This window comes from Phoenix dactylifera, chromosome 1 (genome assembly GCF_051530095.1).
Source record: "Phoenix dactylifera cultivar Ajwa chromosome 1, Ajwa_hap1_PhDact_Kaust_v1.1, whole genome shotgun sequence".
Taxonomy (NCBI): domain Eukaryota; kingdom Viridiplantae; phylum Streptophyta; class Magnoliopsida; order Arecales; family Arecaceae; genus Phoenix; species Phoenix dactylifera.
Window position 1 is genome coordinate 10257386 of NC_143190.1, and position 12581 is coordinate 10269966.

At 36.4% G+C, this 12581-nt stretch overlaps 2 protein-coding genes across 4 annotated transcripts; both read left to right on the forward strand.

Moving 5' to 3' along the window:
* Window positions 1–2452: 2452 nt before the first annotated feature.
* Window positions 2453–10336, forward strand: LOC103697095 (putative aldo-keto reductase 1). 3 transcript variants are annotated; one of them, XM_088720802.1, is made up of 10 exons: window positions 2500–2684; window positions 4000–4202; window positions 5508–5562; window positions 5670–5754; window positions 6217–6393; window positions 6473–6676; window positions 6784–6956; window positions 7719–7815; window positions 7958–8111; window positions 9946–10336. In XM_088720802.1, the coding sequence occupies exons 4-10, from the start codon at window positions 5692–5694 to the stop codon at window positions 10137–10139; spliced, it is 1062 nt and encodes a 353-aa protein (XP_088576928.1). In that variant the 5' UTR covers window positions 2500–2684; window positions 4000–4202; window positions 5508–5562; window positions 5670–5691; the 3' UTR covers window positions 10140–10336. The 3 variants fall into 3 exon arrangements, with proteins under 3 accessions (XP_088576929.1, XP_088576930.1, XP_088576928.1); XM_088720803.1 differs by lacking the exons at window positions 5508–5562; window positions 5670–5754 and having other exon boundaries at window positions 2453–2684; XM_088720804.1 differs by lacking the exons at window positions 4000–4202; window positions 5508–5562; window positions 5670–5754 and having other exon boundaries at window positions 2497–2684.
* A 1402-nt stretch (window positions 10337–11738) lies between these two features.
* Window positions 11739–12581, forward strand: LOC149768485 (uncharacterized). Its single transcript, XM_089926870.1, has one exon. The coding sequence runs from the start codon at window positions 11739–11741 to the stop codon at window positions 12579–12581; it is 843 nt and encodes a 280-aa protein (XP_089782996.1).

The window sequence follows — 12581 nt, forward strand, 5'->3', positions numbered from 1 at the left end:
ATAAGAAGTTGGTATCTATGTACATAGGATATTAGGATCCCAACTCCGAAGAATATTAATTCTAATTATCTTGAAGTTTTATATAAAGACCTAGCTCAATTTTCATCAAGTGGTTGTCTAGTGTTGAATGTTGATCTTGTATGATTCTTGTAGCTTTGGATTTTTAAATGATTTCATTCTATCTTCTCAAACACAAATAATTTCATTTTAAAGCAGGGAATGATTGTTAATCTTGCATGCATAGCTTGCACGAGTTGAAATAGGTAGTCTGCAGATTTTACACAAAGCTGGTATCTTGAAACTAAGTAATTAATGCCTCAAACAGGAGTTCTGGTTAATTTTGGTCAAATATAAGCCCCCTAACCTGAAGTTAGCTGCCATCATGACTTCACAGGAAGCTTGTAACTTAGAGACTGTTCAGTAATCATTTCATATCTACATGCATATACTTCTAAGTAATCATTTCTCAAATATTTATAAAGTTAAGATAGAAAATTTTGTTGAATTCATACCATTCCAGGAACATGGAAATTTCATATTAAACCATTTTACTTTTCTTCTTGTTCTCCCGAACTAAACTTTACACAAGGCATACATATATATCCTTATAAAACACTTATTTGCATACCCTCTAAAATATACCAAATTGTATAAATATCTTTGTAAAATTGCTATTTACATATATATCCTTATAAAATACTTATTTTTCTTGCAGATTCTTTTTTTATTTTTTTATATATGTATCCATACTATCTAATGCTGTTAAAAAATAAACAATTTAAAATTAAAATACTGAAATATTCTTACAAGTAGATGCCCAAAAAAAAAACTTTATAAGGATACATATGCAAGTAACAACTTTGCAAGATATTCATACAATCACGCATATTTTGGAGGGTATATACTTAAAAAATTCAATAAAAAATGATCAAAATTTAGTAAAGATAATTTAATTATTTTTCCTAAAAAAGATCGCAAACAAAGATTAATATTATCATGTCACTTGATCTCATATTAATATCAACTCTTATATAATGAATCATGCTGCTTTTACGAAGTTCTCGCCTCAAAAACAAACAACAACTCAACATTTATAGATCACTAAAAAATATTTTACTAATCTAAGCATCTATAATTAATTTAAATTTGATATGCTTTAGTCTTTTAATATAATGAAAAATATATGATGCCATAAATTTAGTAATGATAATTATATCAAAATTAAATAAAAATAGAATTAGCAAAATGATTACCTAATATTTCAACTTGACCGAGTCATAATTTTAAAAAAGAAAATTGACAATATAGATCTATATTTTTTTGACTTGTTGATCCAACAGAATAATAAAAGACTCAGCAAGTTTCAACCAAGTTTTGATCTTTCTTTAATATTTTTTTTGAATGTATACTCTTCTAAATATGTTAAATTGTATGAATATCCTCGTAAAGTTGTTATTTGTGTGTATACCCTTATAACTTTTTTTTGCATATCTACTCACAAAGGTATTTCAGTCATTTTAGTTTTAAGCCATTTATCTTGTAATAACATTATATGGTACATGTACATATGCAAAAAAAAAGAAAAAAGAAAGAAAGATATACATGCAAATAGTAATTTTACGAGGGTATTCAAGCAATTTCATATATTTAGAGGGTATACATGCAAAAAATTCTTTAAGTTTTAATCCAAAGCTAAAACTATTTTTTAATATCCATTATATATAATGAAAATCTCTTGAGGTGTTTTTTTTTGGTACAACAGCTGCTCACCCTACTCTAGTATAGGAGCAGCTAGTAGAATCAAGGGCTAAAACCTGGCTCATGTGCGAGGAAAGGCCCCTGGTGTGGCCAAAGTATCTCTCCGGAGTGCTGCGTAACGTAGAAAGCAACCAAGTCTGCTGCCCTATTCGCCTCTTGGTACATATGCACTGTTTGGAAGATACTACAGACTCTCAGCATCAGCCATATGTCGCAAAATAGGGGGCTCCTATCCCCCCTCCATCCCTCCTCTTGTACCCAGTTGATTGCTGTGGCCGAATCTCCTACTAGGATGATGCGCTCAACTCCCAGCCCCATCTCGTGAAGGAGATATCCTCCTATACTGCTCTAAGCTCCATCTCTATAGTTGAAAGCCCATCGATTCGCCTTCTACCCGCAACAATCAGCTGTGAGTCGTGACCTCTGATCACAAAGCCCACACTACTACTGCCTCAGCTTCTGTATACCTTTAGATAGCTGGGGGGTGGAAGCTGCCAAGAAATAAGAAAAAACCTAGGCGTTAGAGCTGCCGCCGAAGCTGCCGACTTTTGTAAAGTGGTAGAGCAAGCAAGACCGCCGACTTTTGTATATAGCTAATAACTTGGGACATTCACGTAACTTTTCTTGATATACCCCATAAGCATAGTCTGCAACCTGACTAAGTTTTGTTCCGGGATCGAGAATAATTTTCTCCAAGCAAGCACATTGAAATTTAAGTCGGCAACCTTTGCCAGCTTTAGGGAAGCCAAGAATGGCTAAAGTGTTCCACTCGCCCACCGTCTTCTTCCTTCGCCTCTCCACCGTCTTCTCCTTCTTTCATCCCATGGCGAGCACGGCGTTCCCGGGAGATTCCAATCCTCTGGGCCTCTCGTTAGATGTGCCCTAGGGTTTCAGTTTTCCCGAGGATGTCATGACTGGAGGCTTTGGTATTTCGAAATTTAGATCCGTCTCCATGGCTTTAGTTCCTATTTAATGCGATATTATTGTTTCTTTGAGCTTTTCCTTCTATTATCCGTTTGAGTTCGCCTTGTCGGTTAATAAAAATTGAATATTTCTTAATTTCTTCGGGAATATGACATTCTTATGCAAATGCTTTAATTTTCTTGTTGATGTTTGGTGTTTATAAATCATTTCGCCAAAGAAATTAATTGCGAGGATGATAAGTTTTCTATTTCATCTTTTTCCTATGATATTTGTGCCGCATGTAACACTCTCAAATGATAGCAAAAACAAGGAAGCATTTGCTGACGGTCCACCTGCTCATTCAGGCTGTGAAAGGGGGTTTCTTTTTAAATTTTGAAAAGCTGGATGAAATCTCCAGCTCCATATACTCTTGTTGTTAATGAAAAGGATTGTTTTGAGAGAGCACTGAGCTCATTTGGCAAAGTAGCAATTTCTATTCCATATACGTTATCCAGTTAATTTATTTAGGTTCTTGCCTCATAATAGATGTGTGTTAAGGCGACTTCTATGTCTGAATGGTAGAAGGGTATACCCATGTCATTAATATATAAACAAAGAAGCTGAAAGGATAAGGCAATGCTTTCCCCCCTCTGTCTTGGTAGTGTGCAAGACTGTTTGTTTAAAATTGCCTTCTTGATCTTGCAAAAGCAATGTGCTCAATGGGATTATTTTAATTTAAGTTGATTAAAGTTTAATGATGGATGCATAGTCTTGTGTCCATAACAGCATCGGCCACACATCCTGCACCAAAACTACTGGTTCCATCATATCTGGGATCAGGTGTTTTCTGGTTTTAGAAATGTTTTCACCTAACACCATATGCCACACATTTCCACTTCTTTCAGCAAGAGAAGTACAGCTTGCAATACTGTGTGTGTGGAAACTTTGCTGCAAGAACAGTTAAACCTAATGAACTATCCTGATCATAACTTGATAAATGACCACCATCTGATGTTCTATCCACTGGTGATTAGTCAAAGAGAACTGCTAGCATAACTCAGAAAATCACGCTTTTCATTCAATGGATGTAGTTGTACATTTTAGCTCCTTTATTAAATTGGTTCATTGATCATAATTGAACGCTAGTGTGGTTTTCGCTCTTTTTTATTTACGTGATTCTATTTAATCATATGTGAGGCTTGTATCTTTTCTTTTTTATTTCAGTAGTTCTATTTAATCGTATCCATGGCTGGTACTATCTACTATAATAATGCTGGTTTCTTGCATTAACTTGGACTGCTTCATGTATTTGACTCTCCTAAAAAATCAAATTTACAGAGCTGCTGGTATGCAATTTCTTTTAGACAACAAGCCAGGTGTTTAGTCCAGCTTATAAGCGTTTTTATGGTTTGATGTTGAAGTGAAAGTAAAACAGACTATGTTGCATTGAATAGTACAAAAAAGAAAAGAGGAATAACTCAATCACTCTCTGACCCGGGCCGAGCTTTGCATGTCAGCATACCAGAATAAAGTGATAAAAGGTAAGCTAAACATCCAGTTTTTACATTCTTACCCTTTAAATTTGAACCCAGACACTTATTTTTGGTTTGAGCTTCTATTGTTGTAAAAGCCAGGTTCTCTTCAGTGTGAGCTGTGGAGAAATGGAGAAGCAGCTCAAAACCCAGATGATCCCCATAGTGAAGTTGGGATCCTAGGGATTAGAGGCCACCCCTCTTCCTATATTCCATGCCCTCTATCCGATCATATGTGATACAAGCTGTCCTCATTTATGGATGCTACATGCTAATATGAAAGATATCCTCCTCCCCCCCCTTCTCTTTGATGATCATCATAATGAATATCCTGATGGAAAAAAAAAGGAAAAAAGATGCCTTTAACAAGGGACTCACTTTCTTTGACACTGTCGATGCCTATGGACCCCATACGGACAAGATCCTGATCAGGAGGTCTATCCACCCCCAACACCCCCCCTCCTCAAGTCAAGGAATTAGTTTTTGTCTATTAGAATCAGAAGTAAAATGGCTTTGATTCTTGTAGGCCTTGAAGGAGCTACCCCGAGAAAAGATTCAATTGTCCACAAAATTGGGGATCATAACGTGTGATCAAAGTGATTTCTTGATAAATGGTAGGTCAGACTATGTATGGGCATGCTGTGAAGCATGCCTCTAGCGCCTAGGCTTGGAACACATTGATCTATTTTATCAACATTGTGTTGATAAGACCATGCAATAGAGGAAACTGTAAATAAAGATTGCTTTAATGGTAGATTTCTTAGTTGAAACTCATCCATGAGGGGAAAGAAGAAGGAAAAAGGAAAGAAAGAGAGGAAGGAAAGATGGTGAAAAGAAAAAAGAAGAAAAAGGAGAAAAAGAAGGAAGGAAGAAGAAAAAGAATAAAAGGAAGGAAAGAAGGAAGAAAGGAAAGAGAAAGATGAAGGAAAAGGAAACAAAGTAAGGGATAAGTAAAAGAAGAAGAAGAAAAAGGAAAGAAAGGAAGGTAAGGAAAAAAGGAGGAAAGAAGGAAGAAGGGAAAGAAAGAAAGTGGATAACTTTTTTTTTTTTGGCAAATCATGCTCTTTCTTCATCGATTTGCTAAATATTAGCTCCTAAGATAATTTTGCGAATATGCTGCATGGTTCCTGGTTTGAGAAAATGGACACAATTACTTTTGTTTGATCCCATAACCTTAATCTATCTTGGCTTATGCTTCATGCTTGACATGTGTCAAGATAACTTGCTATATTTGTAAATAAAAGATACTGTAGGATCCACTAGTGGCTATGGTTATCCGAACCGATATGATAGCTTATCTTCTTCCTGATTCAGTTATATGAGAAGTGTTTCCTATCCTCCTCTCCACCAACAGACAATGTGCTCTGAGGTAATCTCACCTCTAAGTGGGTAGATTTATTCTGACTGTTTAAATTCATCCCCAGCATTCCCGTCTCAACTCTCAGAGGTATTAATCGGACTTTGGTTAGAGTTCAGTGTCTCTTCAGGGTGGAAAGAAATGGAGGACGAGACCCAAAACCAGATTGTTCCCAGAGTGAAATTGGGGTCCCAGGGATTAGAGGTTATCCGCTCACTCTTAGTATTCCATACCATTTCTCTTCTTATCATCTAATGCAGACATATATATTAATTCTTATGGCATAGAGTCTGTAACACTAAAGCTGTCTTCTTCTTACATGTTAGTGTTGATGCCAATGCTGAATATATCTTTGCCTTTATATTCCTTCCTTCTTTTTCTGTGTTTTGAGAATTATGGTGGAAGTGGCATCATCCTGAGTCAAACTCAGACCCTTTCCAGAGAGGAGAGCGGTGCCAACTAGCTGAGATAGGTGTTGGCCTTCCATCCTTTATATTAGTATATTATGTGATCAAGTACATTTCTCAACAAATTCTCAGGACAATACTGCCTCTTTTCTTCTATTACTTTCATTCTCTATGGTTTTGACTTTTTTCCTTCTTTTTTCTTCGTTCATTTCTTTTACCTTGATTTTTATGAATTTGTCATCTCTTTGCTTCTATTCAGGTATCCAAGTTAGGATTTGGTTGTATGGGTCTTGCTGGGGTATACAGTTCTGAGATTTGTCCGCTCCCTGATGATGTCGGTATATCCATCATTAAGGCTGCCTTCCTCAAGGGGATCACCTTCTTTGACACAGCTGATATATATGGATCCCATACCAATGAAATTTTAATTGGAAAGGTCTGCGTCTCTTCCTTGTATTTATGATAGAATTGATTATCGGGTTTCTAAATTTGTAGTGACAAATTGGATTGTTTAGGCCTTGAAGCAGTTGCCCCGGGAAAAGATTCAGTTGGCTACAAAATTCGGGATTGTAACGCTTGGTCCAAGTGGTCTGGTTGTAAATGGTAGGCCAGAGTATGTGCGAGCATGCTGCAAAGCAAGCCTTGAACGCCTTGGGGTGGAATACATTGATCTGTACTATCAGCACAAGGTGGATACAACTGTGCCAATAGAGGAGACTGTGAGTATTAACCTCAAGAACATGTGCCTCTGATTGTGAGGGACAATTTTTTTCGATTTTTTGTTAGTGCAAAATGGTTGGTTATTTCCACTTTTGGTAATTGGCAGATGGGGGAGCTTAAGAAATTGGTGGAAGAAGGGAAAATAAAGTACATTGGACTATCGGAGGCCAGCCCAGATACAATTCGGCGTGCCCATGCTGTACATCCCATAACTGCAGTGCAGATGGAATGGTCACTCTGGACTCGTGATATTGAGGAAGAGATCGTCCCACTTTGCAGGTCTGGTTAAATTTCCATTTTGATCAATTGTAAATTTCTTTTCTTTGTGTGTGTGTATGGGTTTTAGGAATTAATGTTTCATGTCCATGCTTCTTATTTCTCTTATGATATATGAGGTGGTTCCATCATCATTTGCCTTTTTTCTTTTTTGACAAAAAAGCCCATGCATCTTATTTTTGTAGCATACTGAATATTCTGAAAGGGTCAGATTATAATTGGATGTGTGAAATGTCACATGCGGAAAAAGAGACACATTTGAAGCAAATCATTTTATTAATTCATGGACTTGTAACACCTCACATTAAAACATGGAAATCTTACATAAAACTTATTAGGTGGTGGTCCTTTGAAGAACACTCAAACAGAGAGATCATAATTTGATTGCGTTAGGAGAAATTTCTAGCCAGATTCTTCTTGGTTCACATTGTCATGCTCTTCGTCGCATCCAGATAGACACATATATAAATATTAAATCAACTAACATGCCTTTTCTTTACCTGTAAGTTTAAATTAGGGATGGTATTACTTTCACATCCCAAAATGTTGGAGTTGGGACTAAGTAGAATAAGGAAATGATGCAATCTTTTTTTGTTTCTTTCTCTGATTTTTGAGCAATCTTTGGCATATTGAATCACCATACTTGCATCCTTATCATGCTGTCATCTGGTACTTGAGCATGAGTCGCTTACATCTTTATGCTGGCTTCTTGTGTCTACTCTTGAAAGTGACTTGATGCACTAGAATGGAATCTTTGCAATGCAGAGAGCTTGGCATTGGAATAGTTTCATACTCCCCTCTTGGCCGTGGATTTTTTGGTGGCAGAGGAGTTGTTGAAAATATGCCTCTAAATATGTTCTTGGTATGAACTTTAATTTATTAAGAATATTTTTCTGGAGCTTTAGCTTTAAGTTCATCTGTATTTTTCTATAATTAGGATACTGATATGCTTGATATTTGAAAATGTGGATTGTTAGTGCATCACAAATTGATGATTTTGTCAGGCTACACATCCAAGATTTAATGAAGAAAATTTACATAAGAACAAGACACTCTATCAGAGACTAGAGAACTTGGCCGTGAAGCATTACTGTGCCCCTGCTCAGTTAGCTCTAGCATGGGTTCATCATCAAGGGGATGATGTGGTTCCTATCCCTGGTAAGCACTGGCCCTGAAATATATAATCATTCTAAACATCAACATAAGCATGTAATTGAAAAGAGTCGATCGATAATTTATTTCTACTAGCAGAATCTCCTTGGCTTTCAAGTACATGGAACACTAAATCAACTAGACCAAGAACTTGATGAAACCTAGGACCATTTGTGAAGGTTTTTCAATTAAGAAAGAAAAAGAAAAAGAACCCTATCAATATCTAGCTAAGGCTTGCCATCAGGAGATGAAACATTGGCAATGTTCTGAGTTCTTTTTTTTTATTATTTGAAATCAAGTTTTGATGTTTGAAAAGTCTATAGTTTTAGGCAATTTGGTGCAAAGAAGATAATAATCTGTTTTTTTTTATGTTAGAAGGGAGAGAGCATAAAATTGCCAGACCTCGAGTATGCAGAATGATGCTGATAATTACTAGATCAATGACAGTTTGGAATGCTTTGCCTCATTTTGATATTGTTTTTCTCTGATGTAATGTGCCATGTGATTCTGTTCTCAGTACCTTTCACAACTGTGGTTGCTTTGGGGTCTTTCAGGCTTGCTGGGGGGTGTTGGTATTTGATGCTTCTCCAGTTGTGAGGCTTTTAATGGTTTCTTGAGAGCTCTTATTTTGTCTTCTTCCTTCACCCTGTAAATGAAATGAAGATAGATGAGTCTGACCATCATTTGCCAAAGAACAAAAACCTATATAATCTTGAAACCATAGTTAGGACTTGTTTAGGTTCATTTTTAACAATTATGTTACATTTAGAATTAAGTTTAGCGCTGATTCCTCATTTAGTGACAAGGTAATCTCTATAATGCATTTAAATTGAGATGGATATTCTGGGAGCTGAAAGAATTCGTGTAGACCGTAAACCTCTTTCTTTTTTATTTTAGCAAACTTTATTAGGTTAAATTATTATTCAGTTACGAGTAAATGATTTATTGCTGGTTAGTATTTTATTTTCTTATAGCTAGATATTTGGATTGTTTCAACGATTGTATTCTATAAGGAGTAGACATGCGTTGTTCACCACTGCTCAAGTTTGATTATGCATGGGACCTTTCACATGGAGAGATAGGTGACAACCAACTGAGCTTCCAGTTGGCAAAGACTTGTGCATTATTGAAAGGAAGTTCTTGGAAATATTGCAGGATAAGTTTTTATCCTAATGGCTCTTTGCCATCTTTCCAAATCTCTAATAGTGTGACTTTGTGATGTCAACATCTGCCTCAAAGACATTCTAGTCCTGAAGGCCATTATAATTGCACCAAATGGTTATGCATGTGGACTTTCTAGTGTCCTAATACTGTGGAGTAGCTGCTCGCTAGGATAATTGCAACCTACAAGAATCATGAAGAGGTAGAGAAAAGATATAGTGAATTTGGGTCCCTACATTGCATATGAAGTAATTAGAAGGTGTGCATGTCTACCAATAAATCATGATATTTATGGTTTTGCATTTCCTTTTTTAATTTTAGGGCAGGTTACGGTTGGATAAAATTATGTGCTTGGATGTGTTCCAATATTTAAGATAGAGGAGAAAAAACTTTAGAATGTGCAATTGGAACACTTTCAGTAAAATGATCAAGGCTCATGGTCTTCTCCCTTTTCAACAACCTTGAAACTTTTATTTTTTTTTTTTATTTTAGTTTTTTAAGTAAAATGCTGGGTGCCAACCAGCTGAGATAACAGTTGCTGGCTGAGCCTTGTTAAATATAAGGATGGTAATATAACGAGCCTCTTATTTTTTTTATACATCTAATGTTTATTTGGTTGTTGTTAGATATGGATGACCTTTTCACTATGTTGTTCTGTCTTATATCCAACTTTTATCAGGGACCACCAAGATGAAGAACCTGGATTCTAACATTGGCTCTTTGAAGGTCAAGCTCACAGAGGAGGACCTGAAAGAAATATCGCATGCAGTTCCCATAGAAGAGGTAGCAGGTGATCGAGACTATGATTTTGTGGGACCAACCGATTGGAAGCATGCAAATACACCTCCCAGAGATTCCAGTGCCCCAGCATGATGTTATTAGATCATGTCCAGTTTGATCTGATGATAAAGAAAGCCCTGAGATTCCAACTGGATGGGAAACTTCTCTGCCTGGTCTCTTAACGGTCGTCTTTGGCCCCTAATAAAAAAGTTGCTTGCTTTGTTTCTGAGAAGATTGCAGAAGTTGTTTGTAGTTACTGTCTACTTAATAAAAGTTTGTAGTTGCTGTTATGCTACTGTTTTTGATCCCTCCCTCCACTGCTACCGTAATTGGTCCTCCGCACCAATACGTACAAGCACTATATGAACATGGTACCAGTATAGGTATTAAAACCAGGTCTGACTTTAGGCGTAAAGCCATCCTTCAACATGATACCAATACGTACCTGCTCATAGTTATATCGATCTCTGCCCATGGTTCGCGCAAGTGAAGCAAGCGATGCTGTCCTCTTGAATCACTACGTGCCAAAGCACAGGCTCAGTGTATGGCAACTAGGAGACTATAGAGATCATCCTGCATCGGTTAAGACCTTTGTCAACTTCCTTACTTAGTGCCAAATTCTCCCATGCTCAAAGACATTTTTATGATAGATAAATTCAAGTTGTCTTCTCCACGTACCCAAATCCTTGGATAAGAACCTCCACCCCTACTTGCTTTATGTCTTTGACCCCCAAACCGCCTTCCTCCTTATGCGTACAAACCAAATTCATAATTGACCTTGCAGGATGAGCTATGAGCATCTGAAGAACCACTCCAAAGAATGGATTTTCTACACGTGTCAATTCCTTTGATGATCCATGAAGGGAGCTTGAACATAGAGATGTAGTAAAGAGGAAGTGAAGTGATAACTGAGTTAATGAGTGTGAGTTTGTTGGAAATATATAATAGATTGTAATATAAAATAGTAAATTCATAGTTTACTATAATTATTAATCACTTCGAATCAAACCTCACGAACAGATACTTTAAAGTGGCTGTTGAAGATATAACGGGAACAGTTACTTTAAGGTGGCTGTTGAAGATATAACACGAAGAGTTGCTTTAAAGTGGCCATTGAAGATATAACACAAACGGTTATTTAAAGTGACTATTAAAGATATAATTTTCTAATTAAAAGTTTGGCAATCTGTGCGAATCGTTCTTTGCTTCACGGACGGTTACGATTAAAGTCGGAAATTGTGGCAACTTAAATTAATTGATTGGCAAGAGATGTGCCGTTTGATGCCAATAGATGCAACAAAAGATGGATTATTCTAAAATAGGAAATGCACCGATTGGGAAGGGGCATCATGTCTCTATAAATAGAGAGCCTTGGTCAGATTTGAAAAGGCAATATTTTATTTTCCCACTTCCGGCAATTCTGTCAAAAGACCTTTATTTCCTTTAGTTTCTAAAACAGTTTCAAGAGTTTTTGGAATCTCTTTAGAATTGCTATCTGCATAATTCCCTAAGGCTTTGTTGTATCTAGGGGGTGATTTGCTAGGAACCTATTAGCAAACTCCTTTGAGTGGGGGCAAATATCACCTTAAAGAAAGCGATTTTACGAGCCTCAAAGCCTTGAATTGTTCTACAATTTCTTTTATTTTCTTGTTTCCTCTAACTCTCCTCAACAATTTTAAGGTGATATTCGCAATGGCTTTTGAATCAAGTATTGCCTTCAAAGTCATAAATCAAGATTTCGTCAAGCTAGATCGATTTGATGGAACTAATTTCACTCGTTGGAAAGACAAGATGACATTTCTTCTCACTGCACTGAAAATCGCTTATGTGTTAGATCCAAGTCTACAACCAATTCCTCCTGAAACTCCACAAGATTCTGATCAAGTCAAAGAAGAACGAAAGAAGCGAGAGGATGATGAATTTGTTTGTCGAGGCCACATTTTGAACACATTGTCAGATCGTCTCTATGATCTCTATGTCTCTTTGAAGTCTCCACAAGAAATTTGGAAAGCATTAGAGGAGAAGTATACAACTGAAAGGCAAGGTACGGACAAATTTTTGATTATGAAATATTTTGAATTTAAGATGACTGATAACATACCAATCATGGATCAAGTACATGAATTGCAAGTTTTGGTTAGTAGACTCCGTGATCTTAAAATTATTATTCCTGAGTCACTTCAAGTGGGGGCAATTATTGCAAAACTTCCTCCCACTTGGAATGATTATAGGAAGAAACTTCTGCACATGACAGAAGATTTAAACATAGAACGGATACAAAAGCATCTAAGGATTGAAGAAGAAACTAGAAAACGAGATGCTCTGTATCTGAATTCTAACGTGAATTATGTTAGTAAAAAAGAGTCTAACAAAAACCAAAGAAGCCAGAAATTTTTCCAAGTACAAAAGAAAGGTTATGGCTTCAAGAAGAATATCAATCCCAACAAAAGGAATAAAATTTGTTATCATTGTGGAATGAAAGGCCATTATATTCGTGAGTGCAGGCATCGTCACAATGAAAGAAAGTCAGTCTAG